Source organism: Takifugu flavidus, chromosome 5, assembly GCF_003711565.1.
Source record: "Takifugu flavidus isolate HTHZ2018 chromosome 5, ASM371156v2, whole genome shotgun sequence".
Taxonomy (NCBI): Eukaryota; Metazoa; Chordata; class Actinopteri; order Tetraodontiformes; family Tetraodontidae; genus Takifugu; species Takifugu flavidus.
Genome location: NC_079524.1, coordinates 16,034,643 through 16,049,689, shown reverse-complemented (window position 1 = coordinate 16,049,689; position 15,047 = coordinate 16,034,643). Strand labels below are relative to the sequence as shown.

General features: G+C 45.0%; 1 protein-coding gene across 1 annotated transcript; it reads right to left on the bottom strand.

Moving 5' to 3' along the window:
* Positions 1-5,421: 5,421 nt before the first annotated feature.
* On the bottom strand, positions 5,422-14,769 carry angptl2b (angiopoietin-like 2b). The gene is made up of 5 exons (XM_057033634.1): positions 14,232-14,769; positions 9,685-10,585; positions 7,343-7,536; positions 6,407-6,677; positions 5,422-6,184 (listed from the first exon to the last, which is right to left on the bottom strand). The coding sequence occupies exons 2-5, from the start codon at positions 10,559-10,561 to the stop codon at positions 5,985-5,987; spliced, it is 1,542 nt and encodes a 513-aa protein (XP_056889614.1). The 5' UTR covers positions 10,562-10,585; positions 14,232-14,769; the 3' UTR covers positions 5,422-5,984.
* Positions 14,770-15,047: the final 278 nt, after the last annotated feature.

Sequence of the window (15,047 nt, the reverse complement as noted above, 5' to 3'; positions counted from 1 at the left end):
TAAAGCTGTTGGAAGCTAAATACACAATGTTTGACTTGAGATAAATGGAGATGTTCACCTCTGGATGTTTTCTCTTGTCTTTTCTGCTGGGCAGTTGTGAAAAATGGATTCAACAAAGCCTCCCGGTGTGGCACCTGCAGTCATTCTTGCATTTGCTTTTCCGAAACAAATAAGAGGCCTTTTAATACTGCGAGGTTAAGATCTCCTGAGAATGTGTAGTGACAGAGTCCGCTGAAGCAGACATAGTGGGAGCAGTTCTTGCTGTGCTTTTGCAGCTAACGGCACTGGTAATTGAAGTCCCACCTAAACCACACATGTATGTGAAAACACTCTGGGAAATATTTAAAGTGATAATTTAGGCATGTTAACCTATGACCTGAGGAGAGCACCCGCGCCTGCAGGACATGGCGGCTCCAGGGGCCCACAGAGCAAATGGGACAAAACCGGCGAAGAGAACAACAAAAAAGCCTAAACTCACCAAGGATCCGGATGAGCACACATGCACACGACTGAGCATCTGTGAGGGTGGCGGTTATATAAAAGAGTAAATAGCAAAGATCGGGTTGGTTTAAACTGGAAATGTCGAAGATTAAAGCAAACACATGTTGTGGAAGTCGTTGGGACAGTTTACAAGTTTTAATCGCTCTGACCTGAAAGCAGCGGCGTAAACACAGATGAACTCGACATCATTTAAAATGGAATTTAGCCTTAATTTGTAACAGTAGGCTCATCTGTTGCTGCCCTACAGGTGGTTTAGCTTTTCACTGGCCTGTTTCCCCTGTTTTTGAGATGCAGGTTTACTCTGTTTGGTTTGTTCTTTTTTCCCATTTCTTATGCAACAACACCAGAATCAGCAGTGTTTCAGTGTTGATGGTCACAGTAATATACCTTGTTAGACTCTTTCTCTCCCTCACTGGGATGTAAATCATTGCCTATGCAAGTTTATATATGTATAATAATGCGTATATAAACCAATGGGAGCGCCCTGATCACCAATTACTTTCTCCATCGTTGTAGCTCTTTCTTTCACTCTCACTATCGTTTAAGGGTCCTTCCACACCGACCCCGGAGCCACCAGTCCATGTTCGCCAGGGGCATCTGCATTTGGGGTCTCGTGCATTGTGGTCGGTCTCTTTTCGGCTGCTCTGAGGAGATGAAGCCTCCAACTTTGTTCCAATGATACTGATACTTCAGCTGATACTTCAGGATCCGTCTTACTGCGGCTGGATTCTTTGTGACCACGTCCTAATTCTCATTTGCCTTTGGGAGCTCGGTATACTTGCAGCTGACGTCTGCTTTGTTCTTCTCCAGGAATTCAAGGTCTCACTCCCATTTACTGATATTCTGATGTCATTGCCGGAAGTCCTGGCGATGAGGATCAATCAGGTAGCGTCTCTCGACACAGGAATATGGTGTCATTTATGTACTGGAGGTGGCGTATGTGCTGATTTAAGAGAGTTCTGGCAGGACAAAGCCATTCATCAAACAATCTCCACATCATCTTTGCCTGCTTGAACCGTTGAGTCAAGTCCTACTTGAGTTGCGCTGAGCGTGTTTTGCTGAGTTGGCACGACATATTAACAAAAACCAGAAGAAAGGGGAGCATCTGTTGGCTTCTTAGAAACCGCTCCTTTTCCCATTAGACGCATTTTTTCTCTGTTGTTCATATTTTCCTCATTCAAAGTGAGACTGGAGCTCCAGAACGTCCAGTAGAGTCAAGAACATGACCTGTTGCAGCGACCTATTAGCAAGTAGCTTTAAAAAGCTAATGAAACGAGATGAATTGTGACTGACTCATGCCACAGAGAGGGAGCGAAGCGCATCGATTACAGGTTTTGACCTGTGATCTTCATGTACGACAAAGAAGGCAAACAAATGTTTTGGGAAAAGCTATGAAATCTGGCAACACAGACACACCTCACAAGCTAAAGTTTCCAGTGTGTGAGGGAAAATTCTGCCTCATCCATCCCTGAAATGTTTCCTGCAAGTTCACTGTAGTCCGAAGTTTTTGGTAAAACTTGAAAAGCAAAACCATGAGAACATCGGAACACCCCCACGCCAGGGATCTGCTGGACGCTGGAGAAACAACTGAATTCAAGAGTTCCGCTCTTAAATCAAACGATTCAGAGCTGCGCCGTCTCACTGAAAGCCTTTTTATTTTTTAAAATAGTTCTTAATGACTCAATCTCCCACAAAAGCCCCACATGGATCACCATCATTTCACAGCAGCAGTTTGGAGAGAAGTGAATGAATCATGTGGAAAAAGACGCCGGTGTGTGTGTTTTTTTTTATTGGAGGAATTTCTGGGATCTTACTGTTAAATGTTCCACCGTGTTCACTGTTGTGTTTTTGCTGAGCGAGCGCTCGTCAGGGCTCCAATAACATGTGGTTAGTTGTGACAGGAAGACAGAGGGATCATTGCTTAGAAATGAAGCGGAGAGAAGGAGGGGGGGGTGATTTTATATGCAGACGCATCATGATTTTGGGGCGATTTAGTTTGATTGCGCGTGAGTGTTGCACATCGATTTGAGGTTCAAGACAGAGACAAATGTCAAATGTCGCTTTGAAAGCTCTGAACAGGGACTTGAACACCATTGTACACACCCGCTCTGCTTAAGCTAATCCGCAAAATCGTGTTCGGTTACTTAAAATCTCCCACCGTCGTTGAGGGCTGCCTTTTGAAGCGCCCCAACGTAACGGTGGGCGACGCCATTCAGCCTCCCACCATCCTGTTCCGCTTCCAGAGTCGGTTAAAGGTGGTGGGATGAAGCGGACCCCTGCGAGCAACCCCCCCACTTCCAAAGAGAGGAGAGGTCAAGGAGAGGTTAAAGTAGTCCTTCCGGGAATGTTGATACTGTCAATGCCTTGAATGGAAATTTAGACAGTGGGTAAATCGTGGATGACGGTGTTACGGGGGACATAAGCCTAGTTTTTACACAGGTTCACCCCCACAAAGTAACAAATCTTTGTTAATAATCTCTGGTTTAATCTAGGAAATAACCACATGGTCCACGTAGTCTGGATGAAGACGAGCGCGCAGTCTGGTTGCAATAAACGCTGCCACGTTGTAGTATTCGCCAAGCACAGACGCAGCGTCAGTGTTGCTCCCTGTCGCTCGGCCAGTTGAGATTCAGACGGTTCGACTCTCGTGCCTTCACAGCTGCTCGTGAGGAGATCGCAGGCTGAGTGGGACGAATGCGACACGTGACCGGCCGAGACAGAGAGGACTTTTATTGACTTCCCGAGGAACCAAAATCCCTTTAACAGCCTGAAACAAGAAAACAAATCCCACAACTGTTGAGCAGTTATCTTCATTCTCTCATTACAGGCTGGGTTTTGACTTCAGGTGCAGCCTTATTGTGCAGGTTTCCTACTTTAACCAGTACGGTGCGGAAGCGGCTTGATGGCAGGAGACGGTCAGAGCCTGGATGAGCTCGCTCAGGTTGAGGTTGAGGTTGAGGTTCATGCGTCATTGTGTCTATCTGGATTCATTCATTCGTGTGTTTGCGGCGCGGTGGCTCCCTCATACGCACGTCGTTCGTCTGCTGTCTGGTACAGTAGTCTGCAAAGATTTTCCAGACTCTCATTTCCCAAGCCCAAACTGTCAGGTTTGAAGAATTACCCAAAAGAAATAGCCAAACGCCTTAGTCATGGTCCTGTTTGCTTATGTGGGTCAGAAGAGTCTGTTTCATAACCAGGGAAAACTTCCTGCCAGCACATTTAACAGGAAGTCTGAATCACTGTAGCAGGTGGTCCTGTTTCTTCGGGGATGCTTACTTTTTGCGTCGGAACCCATGAAAACGTTGTTCGAAATTCCCCGTGGGGACTTTGTAGCGCGGTGGGATCAGGTTTACTAAGAATGTGCAGCGAGTCTGGCTGGTGGGAGCCCAGGGTGGTTTAAGAAGGGTCCCTTTAGATACACGAGGACATGGATTTTCACAGATGTGAAAGAACAATACACACCAGTTTGGAGGTTCAGGAAATGTGGTTCTGCGCTCTGCTGAGTGAGCACTTGGTTTTCCATGTTGGTTGAGGAGTGGGGCTTTTACAGGCCACCCTTACTGCAGGTTTTCCATCGTGGCAAGTCCTCAGACACGCACAGCTTCCAGAGAGTCTGTCGTCTCTGTTTATGGAGACGAAACGCCGTCCCCTCTTTTACCACTATTAGGCTGATTGACAGAGCAGATTTCAAGCGGTTTCGAGAGGTAATGTGCTGTTGCCAAGGCAACTGCCTATCTAGGAAAACAGAAGGATTTGGTAGCGAGTATTTCATTGCAGTGTGTCTCCGTCTGCCAAGAGCGAGCCCCGGTGATGAATGACTTTCTTTGTTCCATCCCTTTTTTTGTCACGCTGAAAAATGTTTTCTGCTTTGGAATATTTTCCAGCGTGTACTGTAAAACAAGTGTTCGGAGGAATAATCAGGCGACTGCACTTTACAGGAAAACAAATGCCTCTAGCATCTTTTAATGGGAGAAAATCTAAATACCTGCGTTAGGTTTTGTTTTCAAATCCGCTCCAGGCTTCACAAATCCGATGCAGCCTTACTTAGTCATAAGATATGACACTAATGGATTTGGTCATTTCTTTTCTCTCCATTTTCCAGCAGCCACTGGAAATCTTTTTGACACTTTGTAAAGTAAAGGTGGTTTTTGCTGTCGTTAGAGAGGGACTGCTGTTTCCATTATTTTTATTAACCTGTCACAATTCACCTGTCAGTTGCTGCCGTGCTGCCTCCAAATGCACAGACTTCACGCCTTTATGCAGCCAGCTGCTGTACGACAGAGTCATTCACTGCGGCACATTATGGGCTTCAAATGTACATTTGGATACTGGCTTTTCCTCCCTTTTTCACTGTCCTAACTCGATTAAAATATTTTATAAAAAACAAAGTGCAAACAAAGTGAAAAAAGTCTGCATGATTCATCCTTTAGGTTGGGGGAACTACACGAGGAACAATTGTTCTAATAAGAATAATCATAATAATAATTCTAGTTGTATTTGATGCAGCTGTTTTTCGTTATTTCATCGCCGGTTCCACTTCATTTTTAAAAGGCTCGGGTTTTTCTGAATTGCTGATCCATGTGGGGAGAACATGCACACTCCACACAGAAGGACCCCAGAAGGAAGTGGATTGAAACCCAGAACCTTCTCGCTGAGAGGCAACAGCGCCAACCAGTGCAGCAGCCTGCCGCCTGAGTTGTTGGTCGTCTTATTTCATACAGTCATAAAAGTCAAATTGAAGCCAAGCTTGATGTTTTATTGATAAATCTGTCTTGAGGTATGGACCTTTTCCATTCTAAACCAGTTCTCAGCACTGGCTGATGCCACAGGCCCAGATGTCTGTGGTTGGCGTGACTGCTGCTTTAGTCTGTAATAAGGTTGGTTTATTCTGAAAACAACAAATAAAAGTTAAAAAAAAAACACGAGCTGTACATATTTTATTGCATCATAATACTGGCATAGCAGGTAATCATACATTATATTACAAACATCTTTTCTGTACAAACACAAAGCTTTGGATCTATTGACATTATACAGTAAATACAGTGCTTGATTCATACAAGCAGATTTGTGGATACCTGTACACGTGTTAGCAGACAATCTAGGATGTCAGATATTATACACCAGTTTGGGTTGGAGAGTATATTTTTATAACTGGCCATTGACAAAAATAAGTCAATAAATGTTGCTTTTTCTATAGATAATGTTGTTATGGGCATATTGTAAAATGAATGGAATAAAGTCACTGGATATGTTTCCTGTGTCAGCCTGATGTGCTCGTTTTAAGTCAACTCCTGAGCAACAAACACAAGTTTTTGCGAAGGATAGAAGGGAAAATTGGGACGTATGAATAACACGGCAGCGCATATCAGACCCCCGTTGATCCGTCTCTGTTGTCTGCTGTCTAATACTTTGGTTCTTGAGAACGGTTTAGGTGTTTTGGTTTCGTCGAAGCTACAGTACGGTGAGTGTCCCCTGGAGGCCTAGTGGAAGGTGTTTGGGTTTGGACGGATCATCATGACCACTTTTTTGAGAGAATAGGCCCCTCCCCTGAACTCAGCCCAGTAGACTCCATCTTGGTACCGGCTCCGATAGTGTCCGCCTCTATACCAAACCCCGTTCAGATTTGAATGGGCACAGGAGTTGTACCACCAGCCTCCCTTCTGGTAGTGGGCACAGTTCCCTGCAAATCATTGAGAAACAATCGCCGTTAGCTTGTGTGTGTAGGTAAACGCTTTGGTGGTGGTATTTTTTTACTCCATTTCATGTACTTTAGTGTTTATGTCAATTAACAGTTAATGACAGCACAGCCCAACATTACTAATAACTTAGACAGTCTCAATGGCTCTATTACATATTCGACGTTAAGGAATGTTTAGGAATGGCTAATTCACGTCTATTTTACCTGTGTAGACATCATGGTCCCTGTCCAGCGTCGTGAATTGTTTGCCATTGTGCCACGTAAGGGAGTCGCCGGCGTTGCCGTGGTAACGCCCCACCCTCAGCTTGTAGAAGTCAGCCTCTGGCTCCAGTCGGAAGCTAGCGTACTCTGCAAACACCTTTCTGCCGGACCAGTCCTCCAACGTGATGAGCAGCTTGTAGTTTCCCTGGTTGGTCAGCCAGTAGATGTTCTCCAGCCCCAGCCAGTACTCACCATCTATGTTGCCAAAACCTTGCTGTGTAGACAGAAGCAAAAATAAGAAAATGTGCTTTGGAAAACTTTGAACATTTATTTTGGATAGCTGCAGCACCATTTTGGGTCACAGCAGAGGTTCTATAGGATCATTGTGGGTGGTCAATGTGTGGTTTATGTTGTCTGTTGGATAAATGGAGTCTGTACCTCACAGCAGGTGGCCAGAGGTCCACTGTTATTTTATTATTGGAACCACAGCGGGATACGCTGCGCGTAGGATAAATTTGCCTTGCTGGATCCTGTCAGATAGTTTTACTCTGGTTCTGGTCAGAGTGTAAGTTGGTTTGTGGATCCCCTTTGCTTGTTCCTGCTTTAAATCATTCAGATCCTACTGATGAGTGAACAATCCACTTTTCAGTTCCTTGTGGTTTAAGGTTGCACTCAGGAACTTCCTGATTAGTAATACAGACAGCAGAGTGCCAATGTGCCGGTTATGTCCAGTTTCCCCACATTTCTTAAGAATGAAGTCCTGTTTATTGATGTGGGTGGAATTATTGAATCATAAGGCTGTGGTGGTGTCCTAAGATTTTCAAGGCTAAACAATTAGCTTTTCATCGCCGCTTCACATCTGGTTAGTGTCAAGCCAGCCAACATAAACCACCCACTCCAAACTAAGAGGCCCTTAATGTGGTGAGAGGTTTGTCACACCTTATATGTTTCCCAGTTCCTGAAAAAGTTAACAGAGCCGTCCACCCTCCTCTGAATCACAGTCCAGCCACCTGGGTCGTGTCTCTGGTCACACCACACTTGCATAAGCCGATTGGCGTTCTCTGGCTTCACCAGATACATGCCGCTGGCAGTGTGGCCGTCCTCCAGAGCCTGCAGACAATCCTTAAATGGGCCTGAAGAAAGAAACAAAAAGAGGGCACAAATTGCAAATGGTGCTAAAATAACTAACCGAAAGTAAAGCAATAAATCGAGAAAAGCCAGGATAACAAAGGTCTGCGGGGAAAGGGAATCCCATTAAACACCGAAGGATGTCATTTTAACTCCAGGGTTGACTTTGGCTGCTGTTCTCAGAGGGGAAACGGCTGCAGACTGTGCAGCCAAACAACACACTGGTAGGAGGGTAAAGGGAATCCTGAGTGCTGACTGATGAAACGGTAGCACAACCCGAGGATCGGTGATGAGTTACAGCGCCAGGCTAGGAGTGCGATCACTGGCACAGCTATCGGAAGCTGACCCATCCTTCATTTGAATTCTGATTAATTTAGCCATTAGTCACAAAACCCTCACTTTGAACTACAAACTAACTGACAAATCTCTTCCTCTTTATTCCAAATTGGGACAGAACCTGAATTCAATTTCCTCTGTGCCTCTTTCCGCTCAGGCAAATGCAACATCTTAAACCGTGTGTGCCGCTCCTCTGCTCGAGCGGGTCACTTCAGGAGGACGGACATTTTATCCAGAATTGGATTTTGGCTTCGCTGAAACAATGTGAAAAGCCAAAAATAAAGAGGCCAAGTAATAAATCAATTCTAAGTCTGTGCAGAACAGAAATTCTCAATGGAGGAATCCATTAGAAGGCTTTAAATCATTTAGAGTGGCATTCCAAAAAGTAATTGATCCTGTTATTCCACATTTTATATCTGCTGAACTTTCCACGATACAAAACGTTGCGCAGTAGCTGCCCCTACGCCAAGTTATGGAGATTGTTCTGGGGATGTTTCTGCAGCAGTAGAACTTTCACGGCGACATTTGGATCCATTTGATGATGCAACTCATCTGGATGCGTTTACATGTCCAATCACAACTCTAAATGTTAAAAAAAAAAGGTGATAAAAAAACCTATTAAAGTGACTAATGGTTGCCTTCCTTCATTTTGCTGTGAAAGTTTGTGAAATTTCACGCATGCAGAGTTTTCCATCTGGCACAGATTATCAAGTGTTTAAATAAAAAGGAGACAAATGAAACGAGAACACGGGGTCATGCAAACACCAAGACGTGAGGGGAAGAGTTTTAGGAGCAAAGACTCAAAGAGCTTCAGTTTTGATACACCTGCCATTTTGTTTTCTTTTGTTCATGAACTCACTCTGGCTCCTATCTGTCCCTCAGCCATTCAGCTATGCTCCACAACCTCTCCGTTGAGCAGATACAGCCTGGAAAGCTGTCCTGCCCTACTACTCTCTGTTCTGCCTCTCACTTTGGTGGAACATATGATGGATTCTTGCCTTGGTTACAACTGGAACAAATGACATCACCAACTCTCAGTATCTCATTCCTTCCCCCTCCCCTTTCTGAAGCACCACATTTCTCTTTCTTTCTCTCTCTCTCTCTCTCTCTCTGCCTCCATTCCTGGATTGTGTGTGCCTCTCTGTTCATGTTAAGGGTTTATATAAGGTTTTTGGGGTGTTATTCGCACGATCATGGGCAGGAAATTACTTGCCTCCCTCCAAAGGTTCAGCATGAAGGACCCTTCACATGCAGCACATTGAGAGTAACCGACACTATTGCAAAATTCCAAGGGAAAACCATCCTCTTATTCATGTTCTGAGGGTTTTCTTTTCACCACAAGTAAGTGAAGGCAATAAAATGGGGAGACTATTCACAAAACATCTCACATCAGGTTTCTCTTTCGATAGGGTGTTGATGTGCCACATGGGCATGGCTCCAGTTTTCCATTGAGGCGCATGTATTTACCCCGCTCATATGCTGTGAGTGCTTGTTTGGGCTGCTAAATGCCAATTACCGTAGATGATATGCATCTCAAAAGCCTGCAAACAAGGGTGGCTTTGTTCTCAACAAGAGACCTTTGCTAGAAGAAAGTGTGGACTGGGGAGCAGAGTTTAAACCCGCTATCAATACGAGAATGGGTGTTATTGTTTTATAATTAATGAGCCAGAAGGTTTAGAGCATTAACCATCCATCATTCATTTTTTTAAAAAAAGGTAAGAAATTGTGTTTATTTTGTTGCCAATTATGTTTCACACCTGCCTAGATTGGAATGTTGTCAAAAGGTAATTTTGGACTTTTTTTTTTTTTAAACTTACCAGAGGGCTTGTCTGTGGTGGAGGGGCTGTGCGTACCGGTTGGCATCGTTGGGATAACATGTGGTGATTTTTGATCACTCTGGATCTCGTTGCTTATTGGGTTGTTGATTCGTGGAAGGAGAGGCTGCTGGTAAGGCTTGCTGAGAGGTGGTGATGGTGGGGGAGGCTGCGACCTTGGCTGGGCAGCAGGTATGTGGCGAGGAGGTGGGCGGCTTTGGCACTGCTCCTCCAACATGGCAATAAGAGTCGACTGATTTGTGGCCAGAGAAGCCAGATGCTGGTACTTGTGCTCTAGGTCTTTGTATCTACTGGTGAGCTGCTGCATCTGGGAAGTCTGGTTCAAGATTCTGTTCTCCATCTGAGCCAGTTCAAGGGCATTGTCCCTTTTCCTGATGATCTCATGGAGTAGCTGCATGTACAGCTGGGTAACTCTGGAGTTCATGTTTCGACTTTCCTTTCTTAGAAGCTTGACCTCATTGACGATACCTCCGTCCACCTCCACAAGTTGCTGCAGTGTCTCGATCTGCCTCTTCTGTTTCTGTAGCTCCACATTTAGCAGCTCCAACTCCTGCTTGTTGACTCGATTCTCCAGCATTGCCTCGGGCTCCTTGGAGTTTACACAGATGGCTCCAGTCACTTTTTGTTGCGGCACGATGAAAGTGTAGGAACACTTGTCCTGCTGGTTATCAACCGGGGCACGTTTGCTTCTTCTAGGATAGAAAAACTCTTTCTCTAGAACATCCTCACTGCTTTCAAAGTCTTGGGATCTATCTCTGCTGTGCCTGTTTTCTGAAATGCTCCCCTCAGTCTGTTGGACACCACAGACCAGTCCATAAACAAGAATGAACCCCAGCAGGACCATTGTATCAAGCTCCATGACTTTTGTCCAACACACCAAAACCTGAGGATAGAGAAGAAAATAGAGAATACGTTTGTATTGTGTTTAAAAACCTCGTCATGACCGTGACATGATTGCAGTTAACAGTACGAACATGCCTGTATCAGTCCAGATCTGTCTTTTTCAATTAAATCTGAATGCCGCTGGGATTGGGCCGTGTGCTTATTGTGACTAGGCATCAATAGAGCCCTTCACAGCTACGCTAATGCAGACCAGAAGAAAGGTCGCCCATCGGGGTACCTTGGTCCAATCCTTCATTACCGGTCAGAAGCAATAAGCTTAGAAATCCTGTATATACAGCCTGAGAGGGTTTGAGGTTATTGCAGTTTACAAAAATAGGGGCACCAAACATGACCTGCACTAAAGGACCCCACTTGTCCCACTGGGTGACCCAGAGACTGTTTTGACTTGGCATCACGGAGCATTCATTTATAATATATAAACCAACAGGCTCATGGTTGCTACCGGTGTCACTAATGATGCTGATCTATTTCCTCATGCTTGAGGTGAAAATCATCATCTACATCAGGCCTGGAGCCTTTGAGAGCTGCTAATCGCCCCCAAAAGAAAATATTTCTTTTGTTTAATGATGTGTTGATCACTGCAGTCAGTTCCGTCGGTGGTAGTGAAGCGTATTTAACTTAGTTTGCTGTGCTGGCTCAGGGTTTGTTTGGGCACTTGCCACTGCTTGTCCTTGACACACAAAAATCTGCTCCCAACTGCAGGTCTGGACATATTCACTCATGGAAAATTTGATATATTACCAGATGATGCTGTTAGAACAAATATTATTGCGTGGAATCAACCCAATCATTGTCCTTTCCAAAAGAGGGAGTTTCAGTGACAGATGGATTAGTGGATGGCTAGTCACTGGGCCCACATTCAAATTTGAGGTGTTTTTTCCTGGCTTTTTTTTTTTGTTGTTGTTAATTTTTTTGCCTTTTTGTCAGTCAATTCATTTAAAATAATTAATCACTACAATGCCTATGACATAGTGTCTCTCTGGACCTGTTAATCTGGCCCCACAACTTAAAAATAAAGACTGATGGACCTTGTAATGTCTCTTAGAAAATATCTGTGTAGATTCTCGATCATCCAGGTCATAGTTATCCAAGATAGTTTTTTTGTGTCAGCTGGAATGTTTTTCTTCTTTTCTGAACACATTTCACCTTCTATCCAGAGGTTTCATCAGTTCTCTTAGAAAAGAGATGATAAACTGAAGTCATGAACAACAGCTAATGGTGAAGAGTTAATAAAAGTGATTCTTTATCACTGTCATTATGAGTGCAGTGTTGCTCTAAGATACCACGCCTTAAGCTCATGGGGTACATCTTAATTAAAAGCTGGTGGATATTGGTTTACTGAGGGGTCCTGTGTGGCACCTCCCCAGAGCCACAGGGGCCCTGTCCAATCAAAATGCCTTTTGGAGAAGTATTGACAGCCAGCCCCATTCAGGACTGTCTTTTCCACTAGTTTTCCATACCTTAGTGTATCTCAGGAAAATCCTCTCCTGCAAAAAGTCAGCATAAAGAGATCCGAAATGTTTCTGTCTGGTTATCTGGGCACACAGCCAGCACATTAGATTGGAGACACGGAGAGGAAAAGTGCAGTTCTTTCCAAGAACATGACCCTTAGCACATTTTAACTTTCTGGCTTTATCTGTCTTGAATAGAATTTGTAAACACTCCTTTTCACTGAAAAAAAGGAGTTTTATTTGCAGACTAGCAGTTATGTAACTTTTACAATCACCAATAATAGCCTCCACGTAAGCTGTTTCTAAGCTAACGAAGAAGACCAGAGTGGCTGCCTTGTAATATGCTGATGACTGAGCTTGGTCAGTGGCTCCTGTGGTGCCCCCCCTTCCATCCTTAGCCCAAAATCTGCTGCTTTAGGCTTCACAACTCTTCAAAGCAGACAGGATTTTTGCAGATTGCAATGAAACGTGTGCTTGTGTGCACGTTGGCGAGCCTCTGTTCAATGCATATTCAATTGCAATGCTGTTGCGGCTCAGCCTGTCTCCCAGGGACCGGAGAGAGTCTCATCAGCGCTGACGGAGACAGCCTGTTATTAACCCATCCACCATCTGCCAGAGGGAACAACAGAAAGCCGTCTACTCCTCCTCCTTTGTCGTTGCATTAACAGCCCCCTCAGCTCATTATTGTCCTAACATAATTTCGCGTTAACAAGTTGCCATTGACTGTCAAATCACAGCGATGATTACCTGCCACCACACATTCATCCATTCATTCTCAGGATTCGGGGAATCGCAATTTGCGCACGTTATGCAACGTTATGCGTTAAAATGCAATTCTGATTTCTTCGGCTCGACACCAAAGTGTTTTGGTTTTACTTTGCTCAGGTGGTAAGTCGGTGTTTATTGACTCCACCTCCAGGATTTTCCTGGATTTTACTCAGTGTTAAATCAAGTGTGATTGGGGGTGCAGAGGCTAGGTCAGTGTGTCTTTGCCCAGCACTCCTTTTGGTCATGCTCAGCACATATTAATTAGAAGGTGGGCAGCCCAGCTCAGACTCATGTCTCTTCACCCCAGCACCTCTCATTTAAGCATGGGCAGGGCATTCTTCACATTCTTCGTCACCTCATTAGAGCAAGCCGCCATACAGTCATGGAGAGCAGACGGCGGTGGCAGACGGAGTCAGACCCTCTAGACGCAGGACCACTACTCCCTTTATCCCCGTGGAACCTTTTAATAGACCTACTCCTTGTGCTGACCTAATTCATTCCAACGGACTTTGTTGGAGTTCCTGGCAATCACATCATCGTCATTATCCACAACAGCAGCTCGCAACATGACTGCACAGCTTCTAATTTGTCCAAAGAAAATAGTTTCCTTTAAATGTTGGCAGTCTCCTGCATGACAACAGATATGCGTTAGATCAGAGACAATTTCAGTTTGTTCACAGTAATCTGCACTATTACCCTGCCTTGTGGGTGACCTCATTCTTCTCTCAAGCATGTAATCCTTGTAAGCGTGCAACCTGACAGTGGGACACCATTAACCTCAAGGTACTGCTGAGTTTGAATGCTATAGGATAGCATTTGTTTCGTGGTAAGGAAGTTCTCATTAGGCCTCACGTGGCCCTGGTGAGTCCTTCCGTACCTTGCTTGGGAACTCAGTTAGAGGGGGAGGCAGGGGGTCCTGGGAATCGTTTCAATAAGTCCCAGCATGATGCCTCAAAGCCACCTTATCTAAACATTGGCCCTGGCAACAGCAACAAAGAGGGACTGAGCCTATCCACTTCCCTGTCTTCTCCATGCTGAGGAACATCCTGAAGTTACAGCATGTGACATTCTTAAGCCGTCAATAGTAGTAGTCAAAGATGAGAAAAGGAGTTTCTCTGATGTTGTTCATTATTTACTTCAAACCTCCTTCAACACGGACATGTTCAAGCACCTTAAAAGCCTGCCTCTGAGCAGGAAGCACGTCTGCAGCTCTCCAGCATCCCCTGGCTCTCAACTACCTGTTTCAGCTCCTTTAACTCTCCGGCTATTCATTGCAAAACAGATTCAGTGTGCCTGAGCATAAAACTCTTACAGAACAAGAGAAAACATTTACAGGGCTGTGGCCTCGCAGCTAAAGAAAGGAATGAATGAATAGAGAGATAAACATAAAGGTTAAAATGTGCTTACGAGACGGTTGTAGTATTGATGATGTCCCTTCAATCGCGTTGCCCTGGCAGAGCAGACTCCAGTTTCTTCTGGTAGAAAGTCATTCCAAGTCTGAAGGCTCTTGCTCTCTGACCTATCCAGTCACTCAGTCACCTCAGTCCATTCCAACTCAGAAATACTGCTGTCTTTGAGCCTATTATTATCAGAAGATCATCTTTAGCCCTGCAGGAGGTTAACTTTCCAGAATCTGTGCAGCAAAAGTTGAGCAGACGTCTTCAAAAATCCCCTTGATGAACTTTTAAGAAGCAGCCGGACGATGGGGGCTGGTTTTCTGATGAAGGTGAGAGCAGCGTGCCGGGTTGTGTGCTGCCTGTGGCCCGTTAGGAGAAGACTGTCACTGTTCTCTGGGCTGAATCCATCACTTCTGCCTCACAGCTCTGAGAGGCCGTCTTTCTCAGCCGCACCTCCCTCTCCCTCCCTGTCGCACTCTTCAATGATGAAAACTCCTCTCGCAGTGTTTCAGACGGCAGACAAACGGAGCCTCTCCCCCTCTGCTTTTAAAAATGAACGCATTACTTGTTTAAAGCAGCAGCAGCCTTCTTTCTCCACCCCTCCTCCGCATGACACAAAGGCAATCCGTAAGCACGCACAACACACACATACACACACACACACACACACACCCTACTCAAATTTCCAACCTCCTGCCCCCTGGCTACAGATTTGCCACTATTTCTGGCTTGTGTGGTGGTGGACAGCACAGGTCATACACTGACCAGATCCTAATGGGGCGTGAATGAACACTTGTCCAAGGAGAGATAACAAGGGGGCAGCTGA